We start from the raw sequence: 22020 nt of genomic DNA on the forward strand, positions 1-22020 counted from the left end.
CAAGTGCAGTCTGAGGGGAAGGAGGGGGCCCTGGGGCTCCGCTTCGCGGAGAGTTGATGCATTAAATGATTAATAGTATACACGTTAGATTACCAGTTTTTCTTCGTATCCAGGCGGCCAACGTCGTGATGCAGTTCGGCGACACGGTTGCCCAGCGTCATAAACAGACGATACTCTTCCTGCAGGGTGGATACAATGTTACCGGCATTGGAGGAGGGCAGATCAAAGGCGTCGCGCTCCGTCGAATCGACCGCGCGCTCGACTTCTTCCATAGCCGCAGCGAACTCCTTCAGCTTAGCCTTGAAGTCCTCAATCTTGCGGTTAAAGTAGGGCCCCAGCGGGTCTCCTGTCGGCTTGCCGAATATCGAAGAGGAGAACCCACCAGGGTTGCCGAGGCTGCTCAATAGCTCGAAACACGCCTCAGCGTCAGCGGCGGCAAGATCAGAGCTCTTTTTGAGCACATCCAGCACATTGTCGTCGTATTTAAGGGCTTCGGCGGCAGTCGAGAACTTACGTGACAGCAATTCTGCATCCCTTGGTACTGACTGGATGAGTTCGTCTTGGGTTTCTTTGCGGTTTTTGAGTTCCTCGCATATTCGGCTCTGTGAGTTGATATAGTCGTCAAGCTGTTCCAGTTCTCTCTGGAAGTTCTCTGGAAGGTCGCTTGGCCGAGTCAGAGGAGTAATTACTGGTAGTTGCTGCTGTTGTTGCAATTGCTGTTGTTGTTGGAGCTGCTGTTGACCACTAAACAGTCCCCCACCACCGATAGTAGAGCCTCCCCCAAATTGTCCAAATCCGGTCGTCGCTGGCTTCTGGCCAAACAGACCGCCTCCAGTGGTCGTTCCTTGAGTGGCTCCGAACAGCCCGCCTCCAGTAGTGCCGGTACCAGCGGTACCAATGTTCGCAGTATTTCCAAACAGACCTCCACCAGTTCCGCCAGTGGTAGTTGTAGTTCCAGTAGATCCAAACAATCCTCCTCCCGAAGTTGGCTTGTTCTGGCCAAACAAACCTCCACCAGTGGATGTTGTACTTGGCTGTTGCTGACCAAACAATCCTCCGGTCGTAGCTGGCTTGTTCTGACCAAATAGACCGCCACCAGTGGATGCTGTGCTTTGTTGCTGCTGACCAAAGAGTCCTCCACCGGAGGTGCCTATATTTGAAGCGGTCTGGCCGAACAATCCTCCGCCAACGCCAGTTGAAGGAGCCGTAGAGGCCGGTTTGTTAAACGAGAAGCCCGATGAAGTACCGGAGGTGCCTGTATTCGAACCAAACATCCCTCCACCAGTACTAGCAGGCTTTCCAAATGCACCAGAGCCTCCAAATGCTCCTCCCGTCGATCCAGTGGTACCTCCAAACCCACCACCAGTCGACCCAAACCCACCACCAGTAGCCGCGGTGTTACTTCCAAATCCACCACCAGTAGCCCCCGTAGTGCTTCCAAACGCGCCTGTACCGGTACTTGAAGGTGTGCTTCCAAACATTCCGCCACCGGTCCCGGTATTAGAACCAAATCCTCCCCCAGAAGCGCCGGTCGCTCCAAACAGCCCTCCCCCAGTGGTCCCGCTACCAGCAGTGCTCTGACCAAAGGGGTTACTGCCACCTGTGCTCTGCCCAAACGTATTACCCGAGCCGCCAGACCCGAAGGTGAACCCCGTCTTGTTCTGATTCGAAAACATGGCCCCCAATTCCTCTATTTCAGCCCTCTGCTTTCGCCCTGATCCACAGAGATTTCGTGTTTTGTTGTGAAAAAAGTCGTTTCACGGCTGATAATCGACATCGACGGAACTCCGGGCGCTTTCCTCCCAACGCTTGCGCACGCGAATTTACCACCTCCCAGTGGGTCGCCCCGGATGGGTCGCTCGCGACGTCGCCTGTCTTGTCACACACCGCACAAACGACAGTCGTGGAGCAGAACGAAACGAAGACGGGGAATTAGAACCGTTGAGTAGGTCCTGGAAGACAGGAGTTTTTGTATACAAAGAGAAGAGATAGATTTATATCCATTGGTGGATATAGCAGAAAGGAGGACTGAACTAGGAGAAGATGGGTAAGGCGACTTATTGACATAGCGCGGATCGAGCTAACTGGATAAGGTATCCCCAAATTTTTCAGATATGTGTCCGAGCGATGGCCGTTGATTTCGCAGTTGATCAACGAGAGCCAGGTGCCCGAGTTCGATAACCTATATTTGGATATGAACTCGATTTTGCACACGTGTACGCACAAGGATTCGGATTCAGATGCACGAACGCGGCTCACCGAAGAAGAGATGTTTGTCAACATCTTCAACTACATTGAGCACCTGTTTGGTCTCATCAAGCCCAAGAAAATGTTCTACATGGCCATTGACGGTGTTGCACCGCGAGCCAAGATGAACCAGCAGCGAGCGCGTCGATTCAGGACAGCTTTGGACGCCGAGAAGGCGCGTAAACGAGCCATTGAGCAAGGAATCGAGCTTCCCAAAGAAGATCCGTTTGATTCAAACGCAATTACGCCCGGTACCGAGTTCATGGAGAAGATGACTAAACAGCTCAAGTACTTTATCAACCGTAAAGTGTCGGAAGACGTGCACTGGCAGGGCATTGAGATTATTCTGTCTGGCCACGAGGTTCCGGGAGAGGGTGAGCATAAAATTATGGAGCGAATCCGAATTGCCAAGGCCCAGCCAGACTATGACTCCAACATGCGACACTGTTTGTACGGCTTGGATGCCGATCTGATCATGCTGGGTCTACTGAGTCACGACCCGCACTTTGCGCTGCTGCGAGAGGAGGTAACTTTCGGCAGAACCCAGAAGAGGTCTCAGGAGCTTACTGAACAGCGGTTCTTCCTACTTCACTTGTCCCTAGTGAGAGAATACCTTGAGATGGAGTTTGCCGACATTAAGGACGATTTGCCATTCCAGTTCGATTTTGAGCGCGTGTTGGACGACTGGATCCTCATCAATTACTTCATTGGTAATGATTTCTTGCCTGAGTTGCCCTCTCTTCTTATTAACGAAGGCGCTCTGCCGACCCTTATGGGCGCTTATAAGAACTCCCTCAAGGATATGGGCGGCTATGTTACCCGCGAGGGTACCATCAACTTCGAGCGACTCAGGATTTGGCTCGATGAGCTGTCCAAGTTTGAGCTTCACCGGTTTGAGGACGGTGCACTCGACGCTGAGTGGTTCAACGAAGAGTTGGAAGACGTCAGCGTCAAGTCTCTGGATAACCCCAAACTCAAGCTTACTCCCCGGGAAAAGGAGCTGCTGCGATTTGTCAAGCCGTTTGTGCTCTCAACCAACAGCGATGGCAAGCCTGAGGGAGAAACCGACGATATCGAAGTGCCGTCGCTAAGCATTCCAGACAAATTCAATGACTCTATGCTGTTCTTGCGGACCCTGGCATCTCAGACCCATATGTACGTTGCCGAGAATGGCAGTAACTTCTCGTTGGTGCTGGACATCGATGGGTTCCCGGAAAACGAAGACGACGATGACGCCGACTCGCGAATGCTCTCGATGTACAAGATTTTCAAGCGCTACGAGAACGCTCCCGTTGAAACGGAGGAGAGCTCGCAGCACAAGAAGGAGCTGTATAACAAGAAGTTCGAGGACTGGAAGAAGAAGTACTACAAGGACAAGTTTGGAATCAAATCCGGCGAGCCCGAGGGACAGGAAGTTATCAAGGACGTGGCCGAGAATTATCTTGAAGGTCTGCAGTGGGTATTGTACTATTACTACACGGGGTGCAAGTCCTGGGGGTGGTACTACAGATACCACTACGCGCCGTGTATCAGCGATATCAGAAAGGGGTTGACCAAGGACAAGATTGACTTCAACCTGGGTACGCCGTTCCATCCGTTTGAACAACTAATGGGTGTGCTGCCTGACCGATCTAAGACTCTGGTCCCGCCTGCTTATCATACGCTCATGACCGACGAGACTTCTCCAATTATTGATTTTTACCCGCGAGAGTTTGAGCTTGACAAAAACGGTAAGAAGAACGACTGGGAAGCTGTAGTTAAGATTCCATTTGTCGACGAAAAGCGCCTGTTGGCCGCGATGGAGACAAGGAAAAACCTGCTGACTCCAGAGGAAATCCGAAGGAACCAATTCAGCAACGAAATCCAGTTTGTGTTCAACCCACAAGTTGATAAGCTCTATCCATCGTCACTTCCTGGCGTCTTTTTGGACCTCGAGCATAGTCACTGCATCGAGGTGATGTTAGATAAGCCGAGTCTGGGCAACTTGAAGCTGCGGTTCGGCCTCATGGAGAACGCCAAACTCGGCACTGAGGCGCTGGCGGGCTTCCCAAGCTTGAAAACCCTCTCTTTCTCGTACAAATGGGCGCAGGCCGGGGTAAAGGTGTTCCAGCAGCCCAGTCGTAACGAGTCTCTCATTTTGACGGTTAAAAACGCCTACGCGTCCGAGACGGCTAATGCCCTTGCTGAGAAGCTCATTGGCGAGTCTGTCTACATTGGATGGCCATATCTCCAGGAGGCTAAGGTGTGTGCCATCAGCGACGAACTGTTTAGATACGAAAAGGTGCACAACAACGTGTCAAGCCAGCCACACAGCGGCAAGGTCCTCGACCAGTGGGTCCGGGAAGCTAGGAAGATTGAAGAGACCTTCAAGAAGCTGGGTGTCGAAATCGGCAGGGCCCAAGTCCTCATCCACGTCAAGAAGCTTAAGGGTCTGCAAAGGACTCCAGACGGGGCTTACGTCAAGGAGTTTGCCGGTCCTGAAGAGGAAGAGGTTGATTCGGTGGCACCGTTGTTGGTGGAAGAAGTCATCAATGAAGACGAGCGATTCAAGGAGCGACCATCTGTCCCTGTGTCTGAAGAGTTCCCTGTTGAGAGCCGGGCTATTTTCTTGGGCCCTAGCGGATACGGATACCCGGTGACTGTTAGCGGCCATCATGACGACAAGATTGATATTAAGCTACACAAGTTGCAGAGACCAGAGCCTACCGCGGGAAGGCAGGCGATGCTGTTTGAGAGGCAGTCTATTCGATACTTCCCATCTTACGAGGTTTCGCGAATGCTGAATATCCACCCACTCTTCCTGAGTAAGATTACGTCCAAGTATCTGGTCAAGGTCGGCGATAAAAACTACGATATCGGGCTTTCACTCAAGTTTGAGGCCAAGCGATTGAAGGTTCTTGGCTACTCGAGAAGAAGTCTCAAATCCTGGGACTTTAGCGCCAAGGCGGTGGCTCTTATTAAGGAGTATCTGCAGACATTCCCAGACTTGTTTGCTGCGCTCTCGACTTTGCAGGGATCAACTATTCCTGACCTTGGTAAGTTGATGAGCCTTGAAGCCTCCGAGGCTCGAGTCAAGGCCGAGACTGTGCGACGGTTCCTTAAGGAGAAAATCATTGAGAACCCAGACGTCCAGAGCGCGGCGCTTGAGTCCGATGCTTTGTCAACGGAGACAATCCGAAAGGTTGAGAAGGCCATTGTCAAGCACTTTGAGGAGCCAGATCCAGTCAAGGTTGTCCAGGTCAAGAACCTGCCTCGCCAGGCTCTGCTGCCCCCAGGCCAGGCCTATCATCAACTACGAAGCCAGCACTTTGACCTAGGCGACCGAGTAGTTTCGGCCTTGAGTTTCGGTAAGGTCAAACTCTTCCACCGAGGTACAGTGATTGGAATCAATAGTGAAACTACAAAGGTTACGCTAGACGTTCTGTTTGACGAGGAATTTGATGCCGGCAACACGTTGGGCGGTCGAGCTACTACAAAGCGGGGCTTGACTGTGGATGCGGGTTCGGTTGTCAATCTTTCCAATCGACAATGTGTCTATCACAGTAAGAAGAGTGCAGAGGCTGAGAAGAAGGCGAAGGCTGGCCCCCAGGCTGCTCTCGCTAGTGGTCCAGTTAAGGCAGCATGGGGCGGAGCTGCAGCGGCCGCTTCTGCCAAGGTTGTGAACAATGTTGCCAAGGCGAAGAAGCCGGTGAACAAGAGGCAAACTCCGCCGCCAGCGAACAAGCCTAAGATACACCTGGAAGAGGGCAAGGTGAAGATCCTGCAGCGGCCCAAGGAGGCTGCTGCTCCACCAGTGGTTGACAACGAGCAGTTGAGCAGGGATCTTTTGGCCATGGTGAGGAATGGTGCAGCGGAGAAAGCCAAGACTGAGAAGAAGGCAGATGAAAAGCCTAAGCGGTCGAACGAAGAGGTTTTGTCGAGCATCAAGGAGGTGAAGAGGAACACTGAGCAGTCTCAGAATATCCTCGGTGCTGTGTATAGCCAGTTCATGCCTCCTCCTCTGCCACCGCCAAACATGATGCCTCCAATTCCGCCGAATGGTATGATGTACCCGCCGCCTCCGCCACCAGGGTTCCCAATCCCGCCTCCTCCTCCGTTCTTTTCTCCTATGGAACAGTCAATGACAGTTGACGAGAAAGCCACCAGTGACCTCATGGCTGCATTGCATATTGGCAGTGACAAGCCCGAAGGCAAAGCTCATCATGGCGACGCGTCTCGAGGGCGAGGCAACTTCCGGGGCCGTGGTCGAGGCGGCATGCGAGGTCGAGGTCGAGGAGGAAGAGGTCGAGGTAACGGCAATCGTGGCCGCGGAGATTAATCCGTTAACTTTTATGTAACATTAATCCTTTATCTGTTAACCTGTGCTAGATCGGACTACGAATTGAATACATGTATCGCTATTCTAAATCATCATTACTACAGTTGTTCAAGACTACCTAACCCACTCCTAGAAGAGCAATTGGGGGGACCAGTCCCCCCAAACCCCCCTGGGGCTCCGCTACGCGGAGATATATCATTGAAAAGGACCATTCTGCCTGGGTTCCAGTTTGACTATAATTTACTAAGCATTACAACTGATGTTCTCGGCGGAGCCGAGCTACGGGGGTTTGGGGGCTGGCCCCCAAGTGAACTCGTTGTTAGCATGGATATAACCTCTAGGGCTATATCGGACTACGAATTGAATACAGGTATGGCTACTGTTTAATCGGTTCACTACTAGCGTTATTAAAGACTACCGTATGGTAACTATGTGTAGGCGGACTGCGAATTGAATACAGTATGGCTATTGTAAATCATTCCACATCGGTTCACTACTAGCGTTGGTCAAGACTACCGTAGGGGTATTGGAATTCGGGATCCGTAGGGATATTGCACCGGGTATACAGAACAACTGTCAAGGCGGCATACAATGACGCTGAGTGGCATAAATTAACAAAAACTTTTATAAATAAAAGAAATGCATTGGCTGGGGGGTCTTTCTTTTTTCAAGTCCTCCAAGGTGGTTTAAGATGATTTAAGGTGAATTGAGGGGGTGGATCAAAGATCATATTGCATGGAATAACTCAAAGCTGCACGATCCTTGCGCTCATTCTGCCTTCGAAGCCACTTCGACTCAAACCCGTTTGATCGATCGACGCCATCCCACCTGAATCCAGGTGGAATATTAAACCGGTTTGCGGGATAATTGCCTTTATAGACAGGTATCTCAGGCAGACGTCTACTCTTCCTCTTCTTGAGGAACTGCGCTGCCGGATCGTCATGCCGTGCCTTATGCCTCAATTCTTCGTCATAGGCACCTTCTCCTGCATGTGCCGATTCCGCTTTCATGCCCTCAAGCAAACTTTTCTCCTGTTCAGCCTCGCGCTGTTGCACAATTCCCTGATTGACCTGCCGTCGCAGACGTAGTTTTTCCTGCTGTTCCAATTCTTTTTGTCGCATCTCATCCTCTAGCTCACGCTGTGCATCGACCTGCCTCCCCGACGTATCTCGATAGATGGTTTCGGCCTGGCCCTCGGCCTCAAGGCTCTCCATTTCCCGGCGGATGCGTTCTTCTTCGTGAGCGGCCTCTTCGGCGAGCTGTTCAGCAGTCTGCAGCCCACCGACAAACGGCTTTGGCTGGTCTAAACTCACTTCCGAGGTCCCTAGCTTCTTCCATCCGCTTTTATTTGCAGATTGAGCGCGAGCTACCTTTTTCGGACGGTGATCAGGCTCCTCGGACACAGCGTCCGCCCACGCATCAGTCTCATCTTCGACGATATCTGGCCCCCGCGACTTGGTCTGCTTAGACTTGGACTTCTTCTTGCCGTAGTTCTTTTCCAAATAGTCCGCCAGGGACATCTTTTTCAACCTTTACCACGTGTACTAGGCAGATCGGTACAGTTCACTAATCGTCATGTTGAAGATATCAGCGCGCGCTGGTGCGGCTGAAACCCCTTTACGCAATGCCACGCCGTTCACCTTGGTGGTGATCGGTCTTATGCCTGCAGCGGACATGATCGATTACGTTTTGTGAAGACCTTATTGGGTAGGATGAAGAGGGCTACCTTAACGGTTAGACGTGGGACTCAGACATGCCGTGTCCCGAATGTATAGCGACCTTGTGGGTTGCTAAAAGTTTTTAAATGAATGAATAGAATATATAAAGCGAATATATCAACCGTTAATAAACGTTTCGTAGATCTCATAGACCAAACCCAAAAAAAGGATGACAATTACCTACGACCCAGCTAACATTACACTCGCGGATCCGTCTGTGGACGATTCGATCAAGATCTGTATCCTCCAGGGCGTGATTGGTGCTGACAACGAATACAATGGGTCTCTGGGAGCCCGAATCTCGTCCATCTTTGTCATTTTCTTCCTGTCTACTGCGGCGACTTTGTTCCCGGTAATTGCCAAGCGAACGAAGCGGCTGCGGATCCCATTGTATGTCTACCTGTTTGCTCGACACTTTGGTAGCGGTGTCATTGTGGCTACTGCATTCATCCATCTGCTCGACCCGGCCTACAGCGAGATTGGCGGTACTTCCTGCGTAGGCATGACTGGGCATTGGGCAGATTACTCGTGGTGCCCGGCGATTATCCTGGCTACTGTCTTCTTTGTCTTCTTCCTTGACCTTGGTTCCGCTGTCTATGTAGAGAGAAAGTACGGCATCACGCACGATCATGATGGCGAAGTTGAAGATATTATCACTCGGCCAGGCGGCGGCCAGCCTCACCAGCACGGTGACATTGAGGAGCTCGCCAGACATAACAGTGGAGAAGACATGTGCAAGGTTGATTCTCACCAGATGAGAGAAGTTAAGTCCCACGACACCTCCCTTGACTCGCTGAACGAGGAAAGAGGCTTCCAGAAAGACATCGCTGCGTTCCTCATCCTCGAGTTTGGTGTCATTTTCCACTCGGTTATGATTGGTATTAACCTTGGCTCTACCGGTGAGGAATTCAAGGACTTGTACGTTGTATTGATCTTCCATCAGTCCTTTGAGGGTCTTGGTATCGGCGCTCGACTGTCGAGTATTCCATTCCCACAAGGCAAGCGATGGTGGCCGTATGCTCTATGCCTGGCCTACGGTCTCACTACTCCAATTTCCATTGCCGCAGGTTTGGGTGTGCGAACCACCTATCTTGGTAACGCGTACCATACCAACGTCGTTTCCGGTGTGCTTGACGCCATTTCTGCCGGTATTCTCATCTACACCGGCTTGGTCGAGCTACTGGCAAGAGACTATCTGATGGACAAGCGACCAAAGGAGTTGAAGAGGTTGTTCTTTATGCTTGGGTGTCTCCTGCTCGGAGCAGGTCTCATGGCTTTGCTTGGTAAATGGGCATAAAAGTGCCGTTTTTTCGCATCCCTCATTAATCCTAATTCTTTTATCCATTAATTCCCTATCCATGATTAAAATTCTCTTCTTTATGTACAATTCTACGGTTTTAAAAAACGATATCAATTTGTGGAATTATTCAATAGCTTCTGACTTTCAACTGCTTAAGGTACTATTTTTTCTTAGATTACCAGGATTCATTGTAGTCGGAATCATACGTTAATATCATTACAAACTTATATAACAGTCTGAGATGCACAGTATCATCGATAGTCATTGAGAGTGATTTCAGACTCGTTCCAATCAAAGCTCTCGAGAGCTTTGTTAATTTGGTCGTCTCGGAACAAATACTGCCCTCCTGTGACCGCAGATAGCAGCCGAGGACGGGCAATCTTGTTCTGATACTCCTCCTCCTGTTTCCGAAGCTCGATCTGCTCTTGCGTGCTTGGGAAATCAGAATTGAAGAACCCAGGAGGAGTGTCTGGCTTGTCGAATCTTTGTCTGTGACGAGACGCCTTGGCCACAAGTTCAGATTGATGCAAGCGGAGATTATTTTTGGCACTCGAAGCGTTCCAGGAAAGTCCACCAGAGATCTTCAGTGGCCCAGCTGCTTTGTAAAACTCCTGGCATGATTTGCACGTGTGTCCTCCTGCATTACAGTTACCAGTATGCCTTCGCAAGTCCTGTTTAAATGCATAGCCAACATTTTCATTGAAGCTTTTGTTGACTTTGAAATTGTTTGGATGCCACTGTACCGTTAGTATCTTTCTCATAAAGTTATCATCAACGCGCTCGCCCTCGTCAATGCGTCTAATAATCTCATCTTTTGTCCATTGACTGCTTTCGCTGCTCTCTGAGCTCGTTGTCTTTGCCCGTTTCGCCACAGATGCTTGAGAGCTATTGGTTAGTCGCTTACCACTCGGTTCGCCTAACGATGAACTGCGGTTATACACTCGCTTTGGCGAGGCAGTAGTATTTGGAGTAATAGTCTGGCCAAAGGACTTTTGCTTTGGAGTACTCTCTATTGGGTGCGACAAAAATGGAGATGAGGGAGGTTCCTCTTTCACTTGCACATCATTAACACTCCCTTGAGATGAGGGTACACGATAGAACTCCTCGTTGCGCCTAAGGAAAGAGCTTGAATAATATGTCTCGTCTGACGGATTCACCTGGTCAAGCTGTCTCTGAGTTGGCACTCTTTTCCGAGGGGAAACAAATTCTCCATCATTCCTTTGCCAGTCCAAAGCAGGACTGTTTTCGCGATCTGAGTTGTCGCTATTGCTATTGCTTCTCGCATTGACTATTGCATCGGATAGAGGAGCAAGCGGGACACTATCATCTCTGTGCATGGGCTGTGTATCTCCTTCTTCTTCCTCTTTGATATGCCCTGGATTCAATTGGTCCATTTTCTCCTCAACGCAATCAAACTTCTCCGCTAACCTTTCGATTCTCGTATTCAAGCTCTCTATTAGACTCATTCTCGCATTAAGCTTCGTGTTCTCTTCTTGAAGGATCTTCACCAAATCATGTTTCTCTTTGAGTTGAGTATTCTCTACTTGGAGGCTCTTTATTAGGTCATCTTTCGTTTTGAGTTGATCATCCTTCTCTTTGAGTTGAGTCTTGAGCCGCTCGGCGTCACTTTTCACAGACTCAACTTTGCGCTGCCAGGTCTGCTTAAGCTCCTCTTCACGACTTCTCTGTTGCGAATACATCGCGGTTTCCCGGGTCTGTCTAGTTTGGAGCTTCATAATGCGTCGTACGAGCTCCTTTGGCGGCTTTTTGAGGAGCTCCTCCTTTGTCGCAGTCTGGACCCGGGGAGCTTCGGTCAGATACGCATTCAGTGCTTCAAGTTTGCTAAGCGTTCCTCTCATATCGTCTGGTAGGCTCCTCAGAGCCTCCTTGAGGGCTCTTGTAACCTCTTCAAAATCCTCCATCGCCAATAAACGCGCCCCTCGCGTCTTTAATTTAATGTTGCGCGTTGAACGCGATTTTCCCGGAGCGCCGCGCAACCTTTATTTCAGCTGAATACCAAAGGTAACTATAATTTATTGTTATTTATTGTTAGCTAGCTAGCTAGCTAGATATAGTAGGCTGGTCAACGACATGAACTGTAGACAATTAACGGTATAACACCATTTATGCTGTAAGATTTTACAAGTAGCGGAGTCCCAGGGCTGACTTGGGGGCCAGCCCCCAAACCCCCATAGCTCCGCTTCGCGGAGAGAGCTACGAAAAGCCCCTGCCGCTTATAGCTGGGTATTGTAGCCAATTGAGAGTCATATGTAGCTGTATGTTATTGTCAGCGTACATTTGAATCTAGGAATGCTCTTTCTTCGTCGAATATAGATCTGAACCGATAAACTTGTCTAGAATTGGATATCTCAAGCCTTCTTCTCGTATAGCACAAGCTACAAGCATGTTATTACTGCCTATTGGTATATTATATATAATAGTTAACTGAAAGCTGCTTCCTTCTTTCCTCGACGATCGACGTTATTTTCGAGTAAAGACCGCCTGGGCAAAATTGTGTGCCCTCAAACAAAAGACCGTAATTTTTCATAAAGAAGGTGTCAAACACGTTCTCGAAAATAGTAGCGATGTACTGCTGGTCGATATCGGTGCCAATGTGCAGGTCTATTTTCTTAATCTCAAAGCTTTGGGCCTGCACAGAGAGCAAGAAGGTTGCACTGTGTGTGATGTCAATGGCTGGATCAGACCAGAATTGCCAGAGAACTTTTTCAAAGCAGCCAATTCTAATCAGCATCTCGAGTCGGCTCACAATTGTAGTGTGCAAAAGTGGTGCTTTTTCGCGCTCTCCGATGGTTTTTAGTGGAACACGGTAGACGATTCCGGGGTGATTGACGCTGGCGTAAGTGAGCTCATCACGAGTGTATGTAATGTGCAGCTGACGCCATATCCCTGAAGCGACGATATCTTCGAGAGAAGGAAGGGGTAAACGGGCCATTGGATTCTGGCTATCTTGATAGAAAAACGCTTCCATGTTACGGTTTTTTTGAAAGCGGTAATTGCTATCGGGAAGTTGAGGAAAGGGTGGATGGGCAATTGGGTTCTGGCTATCTTGATAGGAATATGCATCCATGTTGCTGCAGCGATATATGTTTGAGCGCGGTTGTTACTACGGTAGTTGAAGATGGCTAGGAGGATTGTGTATGTTTATAATGCTAGGTGAGTCTAAAAGCTTGTACTCGATATACCAGTAACCTAATTGATCAACGAGTTTGTATACGCAGTCGTGGATATGCTTGGAAGTATACTGGAGCGGTACTATAAGTGAAATTTATTATGTGTTTCCATTGGTATGAACCAAATCTTGTGGCACCGTGGTAACAGTGCCATCCTTATCTTAGAAGGATTTGAAGCGTTCATTGCTCAATAGCTATACTTTTGTGCGATTTGAACATCAATTCCAGGAAATACTGTACGTAGAATCCAGCAGAAGCTTATCTTATAAGGATACTGCAATGAACATCCCGTTATTTGAGGCGTTAATTGCTCAATATACCGTGGCAATAAAGTATACTCCACTTTAGGGCGACTTGAACATCATAATTTCGGGATCGTAATATAATTGCAGAATATAATAGAAGCTATATATGAGTTCACCAGTTGAGGTATCTAGGTAGTTTTTCCCCCGGTTCAGGGGTACAATATGCCGAGGCACCCTCCGCGAAGCGGAGCCACGGGGTCTGGGGCAGAGCCCCAGGAAACATGCTACTATCCATAGCCATCATCTGTCCAGTTGTAGTTCAGAACAGCCCGAAGCCCTCCCGGGATCCAGGATCTGTCAGTTTCAGTCAAATCAAGATCAAATCACGTGCCCACCGGCAAGTCGGCGGTTTGCGGCTGCCATCGCCTTGGGACTTTCATTTGGAGCCGACGACATCAAGAAGACTTGCATACGAACCATACAAACGGTAGAAGCCGACGACTAGCGGGTTTAACTGTTGTGTTGTCGTTTCGAGATATTGCAGGGAGGCGATCTCAGAACTTTTACCGAATATTTGGCATGTCGAAGCTCAAGTTTGATCCTCGGATCATCACCGATATCGTGTTCTTCCTGGGCGCCGGGGCCTCCATCTACTACCTGTTCAGCCATCTGTTACAGCAGGTCGGGGGCGAACCCAGCAGCAGCAAGGAAACCAAGAAGAAGGCCAATGCGTCTATTCAAAGACTGCAGGCGGACCACCCGGAGATCGAGAACCTGGACGAATATGAGCAGATTATCATCTCCAACGTTGTGACCCCCGCCGAGATCAAAGTGTCGTTTAAGGACGTGGGTGGCCTTGAGGGCATCATTGACGAGCTGAGGGAGAGCGTGCTGTACCCCCTGACTGTCCCAGGGCTGTTTACGCACCACTCTTCGCTGCTTCAAGCGCCCAAGGGCGTTTTACTGTATGGCCCGCCAGGGTGCGGCAAGACGATGCTGGCCAAAGCGTTGGCGGCTGAAAGCTCTGCGAACTTCATAAACATCAAGATGTCTACTATTATGGACAAGTGGTATGGCGAGAGTAATAAGCTGGTGGCTGCTATTTTCTCGCTAGCCCAAAAGCTGCAGCCCTGCATTATCTTTATTGACGAGATCGACTCGTTTTTGAGAGAACGGCAGTCTAACGACCACGAGATCACATCCATGCTAAAAGCGGAGTTCATGACCCTGTGGGACGGTCTCACGACGGAAGGGCGGGTCATGGTGCTCGGAGCGACTAACCGTCCAAACGATATTGACAGCGCCATTCTGCGGCGAATGCCCAAGCGGTTCGCCGTGCCACTCCCCAAGATGGCGGAGAGGAAGAAGATCTTGGAGATTATGTTACGCGGGGCGAAGCTAGACGAACACTTTGACATTGACTACGTTGCTGAGCGAACAGCCGGGCTGAGCGGCAGTGACATCAAGGAGGCATGTCGAAACGCCGCTATGCTTGCAATGCGGGAGTACATTAGAGAGAACTTTGTCGACGGCAAGCACATACGCCCCGATGAGAAGATCAACGTGCGCCCATTAAGGACGACGGATTTCTTTGTCAAGCAGAGCTCTGAAGAGAATCTGCCGCTCAACAAAATCAGAGAGCTCGCCAGAGATGTCGAATAGATTCTAATGCTGTATATATGTGACTAATGGATTCTTTACTACCATTCCCCTCCTGTCTCTATCCGTAACACACAATCGTACAGTTTTCAGTGATATCGTCTTCTTTATTGCAGATGTACCACTGGGTACTTGCAAACTATTGTATCTGTTATTTACTACTTGAACTGTAATACATTGGGGGCCAGCCCCCAACCCCCCGTAGCTCGGTTTCGCCGAGGGCTTGGGGTATTACCATGGTATATTACTACTGATACTTATAAAACTGATTTCCACAATCTACGATAATCTATTTCAGTATCGTATTCACATAACAGAGCTTCCCGTAATACAAATTTAATGCATGAAGTACCGGTACCAGCTACTAGCCATAGTCCCTGATATTGGTGGGCGATCGGAGGTGATAGGAATATTTCACCGAACGGCTGAAATATCTTTACTAATCAACCAGATCCACGATAGAACTTAGATAGAGATGGTTGAAGAGGGAAAAGTGCCCCCTGGGGGATCTGTGACCTACATAAACGGCCGTAGAATCATCCTCGATGAGAACGGTAAACCGTAAGTTTCATCTTCAAAGTACTGTAGTTGATCCGTTGCTAACGTGATAGCTGCCGGGCCTGTAACACACTGCTGGACTTCCAGGCCGCCACCAGAGGAACTGGTGGAGGTGGGAATCCTATGGCGGCCATGTTTGGAGCTGCTGCAGGTGCTGGTGTAGCCGAGAAGGCTGTTGCCGCCAAGAAAGACAGATCAGAGTGCCCCCCGGACGTTGAACAGCTGGGTCGATCTACCTGGACCTTCCTTCACAGCGTAGCGGCCCAGTATCCTACCAAACCGACCGAAAACCAGCAGCAGGAGATGAAGGTGTTTTTGAACACATTCTCCAAGATTTACCCGTGCTGGTTCTGTGCCGAGGACCTTCGGACGTGGATGAATAAGGGCAATGAGCCGAAGGTTGGAAGCAGAGACGAGCTTGGCAATTGGCTATGCGATGCTCACAATGAAGTGAACAAGAAGTTGAATAAGCCTGTTTTCGATTGTAAGGAGTGGAAGGCTCGTTGGCGTGACGGCTGGGCCGATGGGCGATGTGATTAGACCCTTCAACATTGTAAATAGACATTAGACTCCTCTCACTATCAACTTTGAATCTGCATGTTCGATCTACTGGTTTATCATGTTGAAACGGGGGTTTGGGGGCAGAGCCCCCACTACGGGAGCTCGAGGGCTGGCCCTCGAATACACACTCTTCCCCTGGTGTACTTGGGGGGACCAGTCCCCCCAAACCCCCCAGGGGCTCCGCTAAGCGGAGGTTTTTGGATGACGGGGGTTTGGGGGCAGAGCCCCCAACTACGGGAGCTCGAGGGCTGGCCCTCGAATACACATAACGCTGGAAGGTTGGAGTCATAAATATCATATTGTAATTAGTCAAAGAGAGAGAGGTTCAGCGGCACAGAGGAGCCACGGCCGCTTGGGTAGAGCTTCTCTGCTCCCTCGAACCGACGGGGCTTGGGAATAGTATCCCTATTCTTGAATTTGAACCGTGAATCGTCGATGACCAACTTGGCGCCCCCCGAGGTCCTTTCCCCGTTAGTCGTAGGCGAGTAATTGTTCGGGATGATTGTGTATGCTGATGCGTCAATCTTGCGGAGATTGTTATCCGACGAGATCGACGCCCTCCGAGCTGAGAAATTGCTTTTATTCGACTGGGGTGGCGGCGGTGGAGGGGCCGCCGGAGAAGAAGGCGGCATTGGAGCCGAAGTCGGCGGTGGGGGAGGTGGAGGAGTCGATTTTGTAGGCGAATGAGTCGCTGGTGGTGGTGGTGGTGGCGGTGGCGGTGGAGGAGTCGACCTTGAAGGCGAATGAGTCGCTGGTGGTGGTGGAGGAGGAGGAGCTGGTGGAGCTGGTGAGAGCCTTGGCATCTGGGTTGGAGGTGGGGGAGGTGCTGCTGGAATCGATGATGGTGGTTTCGGAGCAGATGAAGGATGTGGTGGTGGTGGAGTTGAAAAGCTCGAGTTTCGCGACCTCATGCTTCCTGGAGTGCTCTGAGGCGACAACCGCGAAGGTGGAGGCTGTGGAGGAGCCAGCGTAGAAGGAGGCGCCGGCGACCGAGGAGCATTTGGTACCGGAGGCGCACTTGGGGGAAGCGGCGGAGGAGAGCTCGTCGGAGCAGTTGGAGGAGATGATACATGCCTCAATTGAGGAATTGGTGAACTACTACCAGGCGGACTAGGTGCTGCTGGAGGTTTGGGCGTTCCGCTGGCTGACCGACCCCCTGGGCGAGAACTTGGCAGAGAAGGAGGCTTTGGAGGCTTCTGAGGCTTAGGCGGAGGTCTCTTCGGGATCGAAGGAGTAGATGCCCCAATCCCCGGAACGGCCGGCGGCCGTAAAGTTGGAATCGAAGGAGGAGCACTCGGAGGCGGGGGAGCAGGCGAAGACGGTGCTGGAGTGTTATCTGCACCAGTAGAAACTCCTCCAGCCCTATGCCTCAGCTTCGGCATGCCTTGTGCAAATAGCCCGCCCAATGCTGCTGGTACAGAAGGCGTAGATGATGAATCGGCCATTGAGCTGCTTGGACTGTGAGAAGGAGGAGGAGCAGATGGCGGCGGTATGGGGGGAGCCAGGCTCCCGGGAATGGGGGGAGCACCGCGGTTGGGCGCTGGTCCATCATGCACGGGGTTAAAGTTCTTGGGCCGTCCTTCTATCATCGGTGCGCTTCGGTCGTTGGTGACCGCTTTCTTCAGTTTCATGCCCTTTCTGATATCGCCCAGTAATGCATCTCGGTCTGGGGTGATCTTGGGCGGTTTGGGGGAGGACCCGTTGCCCGACGACAAATCACCAAATGCAGGTGGTGGGGGTGGTGGGGGTGGACCACCAAACGATGGAGGAGGTGGAGGAGGTGGAGGCGGTGGAGGGCCTGGCATGTTGCTTTAACTGTCGTCTGTCGTACTTTATAGACGTCCTACTGTTAGTTGGTTCACCGTTGGTAGTTGGTGATGTGCTGGGATTGCGACACAATCCCAACTGCGGCTTTGTACCGCCCCGTTCAACGCACCGTATCAGGTGGGAAATGGTGCAGTGTATTACGGGATTAATAGGTGACGCCTTGCAATAGTTAGTTATTTAGGTAATTTGTTGAGACTTGTTTACGAAAGTATCCATTAGAGAGCCTTATTTGTTTGATAGACTTGATAATTCAATGGTTATGAAATGGTACATGGTACCAGGGTAATCGATTGTGGGTGACTAGGTATCTGTAACTGGGTATTAGAGTAACGTTAGTTGTATTACATTTCTATCATTTGATGCTATACACGAGAAAATGATTATTTGATGGGAAGAGATAATCAGCAAAATATAATTGCATTTGTGCAGTTACATCTAATGGTAGCAGTTAGTAGAGTGTAAATACCGGTACAAGTTTTCTCTATTAAATATACAAATGCTACCAAACATTAGAACCCCAAAAAAATGCAAAATATTCCAACAGGTACGTAGGTCGTTTACTCGTAAAGCTTGTAGAATGCAAATTATGCCAGCAGGAACGTAGGCCATTTACTCGTAAAGCTTGTAAAAATGCGTCTGCGGAATATAGCACCACACGCCGTCCCAGTGGCCAATGGCTTCACAGCCAGGGAAATAAGATGACTCGATCCCTTTCAATTTGTCGTTCCTCGCCACTAGCTGCCCAAAGACCTCTTTCAAATTATCCACCAAGTCCCTGGTAGGCTCTGTGAGAAGCAGCGAGAACTGCTCGCAATGCAATGTCAGGTCCGCTAATTGCCGCAGCCCTGCTAGACGGCCTGTGGAGTCCTCCATCTCTGCATCCAACTCTTCGTCGGAAAAGACCTCCAGTGTCTCGCTATCCGAGGATCCGGAATCTCTATTGACGTCCATTCCCCGCTTCATAGCATTGTAGCTTCTGTAGGCGTAGCCCAAATCCGACTCGACGCTTACAGCCCCAGAAACTCTGGAGAGTGCTTTCGAGAGAGTCGTGATGTCTCTAAAGCGACTGAAGGATACATTGAGGTTGCGTGGGTTCATTTTCTTTACGTGCTCGTCAACAATCTCTGCTTCCTGCTCCGACAGGGCCACTTCGTCGTCTAGCATGATGTTCAGATTGACAATTGACGGGCACTCGAATTGGATTCGGCCAAAATCAGCCGCAGGGCAATCTAGTTCCTCACAGTTCTGGGCGACAACTGTCAAATTGACATCACCGCTAATTGATAGGTACCTGAGAGAAGGAGGCACTACCAAGCGTCTGCGAATCTTTATGTCCTCCTCCTCTTCCTCCTCTTCCAGGTTGAAAATAACCTCCAAAGATGATAATCGGCTGCATGAATACAGCCAGTCCTGCAGCTCAGGCCACGATTCGACCTCCTCTACTTGCCATTGCAGGTTAGTGATATGGGGTGCTACATTGGTCTTGGAGTAACAAGTAAAGGGGAGATCAAATATTTTGAGGTTCAAATCATAATCCTCGTCGACCTTGATGATGGCTTCGTTGGTTTTCGTCCCTGGAAAGTGGTATACCTTTTTATCATCCACCACCGGCGGGACGAAATTGAGCTCCAACTGGGACGCCTGGTAATCCATGGCGGAATCTGTCTCCACGCAGAGCCGGTAGACCTTCAGCGCATCCTGGATGACTTTTTCTTTAGAAATTGAGGAATTCAGAGCATTGAGGTCGGCAGACTTGAAGAGAGTATCGACAATTGATACCAGCTTATCCGCATCGCTATGTGCAGCCAGCTTGACGTTGAGCCGGCGCACCCAGCGCAATCTACGCGAGATTTTGTCCAAGTTGTTCTGATCCGCTTCGACGGCGTAGATAATGCGGTCCCCATTGGCGAGTTCCAACCGAACCGGCTCTCCTTCGGTAATGTGCAAGCGCGCTGAAAGCTTACGAATGGCTATTTGGTACAGGAAGTTCGACACGGCCAGGCATCTTAGGATGGGCCGGTCAAGGTGGTCTAGAACGAGGTACCAGACCTCTGGAGACATTACTCCGCTAGCAGTCGCCTCCATTTATGTTAGGCTAAAATGTGAAAGAAGAGAGAGAAAGAGAGAGAAGTTCTCTATATATAATGCTTAATGAACTAAAAAAAAAAAAAAAAAAGTGCGGGTTACTAATGTCCACAAACAGGGGGGAGGAGGAGAGAGGGGACTACGTGATACGGAGGCAGAGCAAAAACCGAGAGGATGTACACTGTACTACTTTTATGAAGCATACGGGCTGCTCTCTTAGCTGTAAAAGTTGCTGCGTCTGCGCGAAAGATGAACCGGCTGCCACGTTGAAATTGCATGTTATGCCTTCAAAATCGGTTTTGGCTGCACCGCATAAAGTCTCAGTAACGTCCACTCGTCCAAATTAGCCCCCTGACGATCATTGGGCTGCGTGTTGCAAACCCCTAGCTCTACACCAATGGCAATGTCTGTGCACTTTCATGTTGAGCGGCTGGTTTCACCAGCGAGGTGAGCCGCACGGCGGCTTATCCTGCCGCACTTTTACCAAAAGATTGATTATTGAATATCATTTTCACGCAAAATGGCCATTTATTGTCGTATAACGAGAGGGAATGTGCCCAACAAGGAAGCAATCTACCATTCAGATGCCGGATTGATAGCAGCTATAGAACCGATGCAAAGGCCCGCGTGCCAAAAAGTCCACATTTCGAGTGCATGACCCCCTCTTACTACGTATAATGCATTTACTAGTTGGAAGGCCTCTGATTGAGCTCAATTGATCATGCAGAAATTTGCGTGCGGGACTCGGCCGGGCTATATACCCACTCCATAATTATTCGCAATGCAGCTGCCAGAGAGGAACATTATGTGGCTTGGCAATGCCGTAATACGTAGCGTACCTAAATTCGTGAGAGCAGGTAAAGCTCGTCTACAATATAGTTGAGGAAGTCCTGCTTGGTGCTGTACAGGGGTTCCCAGCCCATCTGCCGACCGCGGACGGCTCTTACTCGAGAGTTTCCGCCGACAATGCCATAATAGTTATATCGGGCCGAGTCGAAGAACACACCATCGTAAGTTTCTCGCGTAGTCCCCTTCGCCTCGAGGCTGTCAGTTAAGCCTATTTCATATAGCCCCCTTTGGATCTGGCGCGAAACCTCGCTCCACTGGAACTCGCTGCCTGCCTCGCAGAAAAAGAGGCCATCATACTGTTCAGGATCTGCTGCGAGTTTATCCAGTAGAATGCCGTAGAAATTGCCTAGGTCAGCGACGTGGATGTGGCACCATGTGTTGAGGCCATGTCCAACGTGATAGGCCTGCTTATGCGCGAGCGCGATTTTAATGAGCCTTGGCACCTGCTGCGACAGGTATGCATCTGGGCCCCGGCCGATGCCCCAGATAGTCGGTGGAGCGATAATAGCGAGCCCCAGCTTGCCTTTATTCTGTTCGTAGAACTTTAGCAAGTGAAGGTCAACGTTTCTGTGGGGGGCCTCATCGGGAATGGCATTGATTTCTTGGTTCTTGTCGTCGTGGACGATTTGGTCAGTCGAGCGTTCGCCGTCAGCCCCGTCGGTGAGCAGGTTCGTGCCCGAGGTATGGATGACAATGGGGAATCTGCCGCGGCTAATTCCGAGGGAGAGGCCGTCGGTAAGGCTTTCGGCGCCCTGCAAGTCATCACAGTCAGCAGTGTCGACGATATAGTCAGCGGATGCGACTGCCTCGACGATTAAGTCCTTTGAGGAGAGCGATCCGCGGACGGGGACAAGGTCAATGGCGCGCTGCTTGGCCCATGCAAGCAGTTTTTTCTCCTTGGCCTCGGTGCGGACGAGCGCTTTAACTGTGAGGTTGTCGACGTTCAAGCGTGTTCGTAGAGTGTGAATGATAAACGGCAGGGCTGTACCGCCAATATATCCAGTCGCACCAGTAATAAACAGCGTTTTACCCATTATTCAATTAATATCAGTTCAACGTAACCAACTTAACCGATTTGCTGGGGCGAGGTTAATCAATTGACTTTCGTTTATATTTTACTGCCGTTAATCATTGGGTTTATATATCCATATGTGTGGACACTTTGTCTACCAAATCGGGAACTCATTTCCCTTATTCATTAGTAAGCTGGTACTACGTTACAATTGATGAATGGTGATTACAAATACCAGTTAATCCTTGCGTGCTGGATCGTTTCAGACAAATCTTGGTTATACGGTGGACGGCTGCGATGTTTGTTCATCGATGCTGTATGCGCCATGACGGCATGCGGCTCATGCGGCTCACTCAGCGGCTGAAACATTGTGCGACATATAACGTATCACCAGTACATTGGTATTTCTTCAGTTACATCTTTAATGAATCTTCATTAAGCACATGAAAT

At 50.1% G+C, this 22020-nt stretch overlaps 11 protein-coding genes across 11 annotated transcripts; 4 read left to right on the plus strand and 7 right to left on the minus strand.

The window, feature by feature from the left end:
- Positions 1-89: 89 nt before the first annotated feature.
- On the minus strand, positions 90-1676 carry NUP49 (FG-nucleoporin NUP49; the record flags this gene model as incomplete). Its single annotated transcript, XM_076681970.1, has 1 exon — positions 90-1676. The coding sequence occupies one exon, from the start codon at positions 1674-1676 to the stop codon at positions 90-92; it is 1587 nt and encodes a 528-aa protein (XP_076543927.1).
- A 367-nt stretch (positions 1677-2043) lies between these two features.
- On the plus strand, positions 2044-6565 carry XRN1 (chromatin-binding exonuclease XRN1; the record flags this gene model as incomplete). The annotated part of the gene is made up of 2 exons (XM_076681971.1): positions 2044-2047; positions 2094-6565. 2 exons carry the CDS (start codon positions 2044-2046, stop codon positions 6563-6565), a joined length of 4476 nt encoding a protein of 1491 aa, XP_076543928.1.
- A 719-nt stretch (positions 6566-7284) lies between these two features.
- Positions 7285-8085, minus strand: BUD13 (Bud13p; the record flags this gene model as incomplete). The annotated part of the gene is made up of 1 exon (XM_076681972.1): positions 7285-8085. The coding sequence occupies one exon, from the start codon at positions 8083-8085 to the stop codon at positions 7285-7287; it is 801 nt and encodes a 266-aa protein (XP_076543929.1).
- A 367-nt stretch (positions 8086-8452) lies between these two features.
- On the plus strand, positions 8453-9580 carry ZRT1 (high-affinity Zn(2+) transporter ZRT1; the record flags this gene model as incomplete). Its single annotated transcript, XM_076681973.1, has 1 exon — positions 8453-9580. The coding sequence occupies one exon, from the start codon at positions 8453-8455 to the stop codon at positions 9578-9580; it is 1128 nt and encodes a 375-aa protein (XP_076543930.1).
- A 254-nt stretch (positions 9581-9834) lies between these two features.
- SAE2 (ssDNA endodeoxyribonuclease SAE2) lies at positions 9835-11505 on the minus strand (the record flags this gene model as incomplete). The annotated part of the gene is made up of 1 exon (XM_076681974.1): positions 9835-11505. One exon carries the CDS (start codon positions 11503-11505, stop codon positions 9835-9837), a length of 1671 nt encoding a protein of 556 aa, XP_076543931.1.
- Positions 11506-12011: 506 nt separating this feature from the next.
- On the minus strand, positions 12012-12671 carry TRVA0_001S07074 (uncharacterized protein; the record flags this gene model as incomplete). Its single annotated transcript, XM_076681975.1, has 1 exon — positions 12012-12671. One exon carries the CDS (start codon positions 12669-12671, stop codon positions 12012-12014), a length of 660 nt encoding a protein of 219 aa, XP_076543932.1.
- Positions 12672-13598: 927 nt separating this feature from the next.
- On the plus strand, positions 13599-14681 carry MSP1 (protein-degrading AAA family ATPase MSP1; the record flags this gene model as incomplete). Its single annotated transcript, XM_076681976.1, has 1 exon — positions 13599-14681. The coding sequence occupies one exon, from the start codon at positions 13599-13601 to the stop codon at positions 14679-14681; it is 1083 nt and encodes a 360-aa protein (XP_076543933.1).
- A 472-nt stretch (positions 14682-15153) lies between these two features.
- Positions 15154-15776, plus strand: ERV1 (flavin-linked sulfhydryl oxidase; the record flags this gene model as incomplete). The annotated part of the gene is made up of 2 exons (XM_076681977.1): positions 15154-15239; positions 15290-15776. The coding sequence occupies 2 exons, from the start codon at positions 15154-15156 to the stop codon at positions 15774-15776; spliced, it is 573 nt and encodes a 190-aa protein (XP_076543934.1).
- A 326-nt stretch (positions 15777-16102) lies between these two features.
- On the minus strand, positions 16103-17602 carry TRVA0_001S07140 (WH2 domain-containing protein; the record flags this gene model as incomplete). The annotated part of the gene is made up of 1 exon (XM_076681978.1): positions 16103-17602. The coding sequence occupies one exon, from the start codon at positions 17600-17602 to the stop codon at positions 16103-16105; it is 1500 nt and encodes a 499-aa protein (XP_076543935.1).
- Positions 17603-18233: 631 nt separating this feature from the next.
- On the minus strand, positions 18234-19709 carry TRVA0_001S07162 (uncharacterized protein; the record flags this gene model as incomplete). The annotated part of the gene is made up of 1 exon (XM_076681979.1): positions 18234-19709. The coding sequence occupies one exon, from the start codon at positions 19707-19709 to the stop codon at positions 18234-18236; it is 1476 nt and encodes a 491-aa protein (XP_076543936.1).
- An 839-nt stretch (positions 19710-20548) lies between these two features.
- TRVA0_001S07184 (uncharacterized protein) lies at positions 20549-21592 on the minus strand (the record flags this gene model as incomplete). The annotated part of the gene is made up of 1 exon (XM_076681980.1): positions 20549-21592. One exon carries the CDS (start codon positions 21590-21592, stop codon positions 20549-20551), a length of 1044 nt encoding a protein of 347 aa, XP_076543937.1.
- Positions 21593-22020: the final 428 nt, after the last annotated feature.

The sequence above is a fragment of the Trichomonascus vanleenenianus genome (assembly GCF_965637985.1).
Source record: "Trichomonascus vanleenenianus strain CLIB 3782 genome assembly, contig: TRVA0_001S, whole genome shotgun sequence".
In the NCBI taxonomy this organism is placed as follows: Eukaryota; Fungi; Ascomycota; class Dipodascomycetes; order Dipodascales; family Trichomonascaceae; genus Blastobotrys; species Blastobotrys vanleenenianus.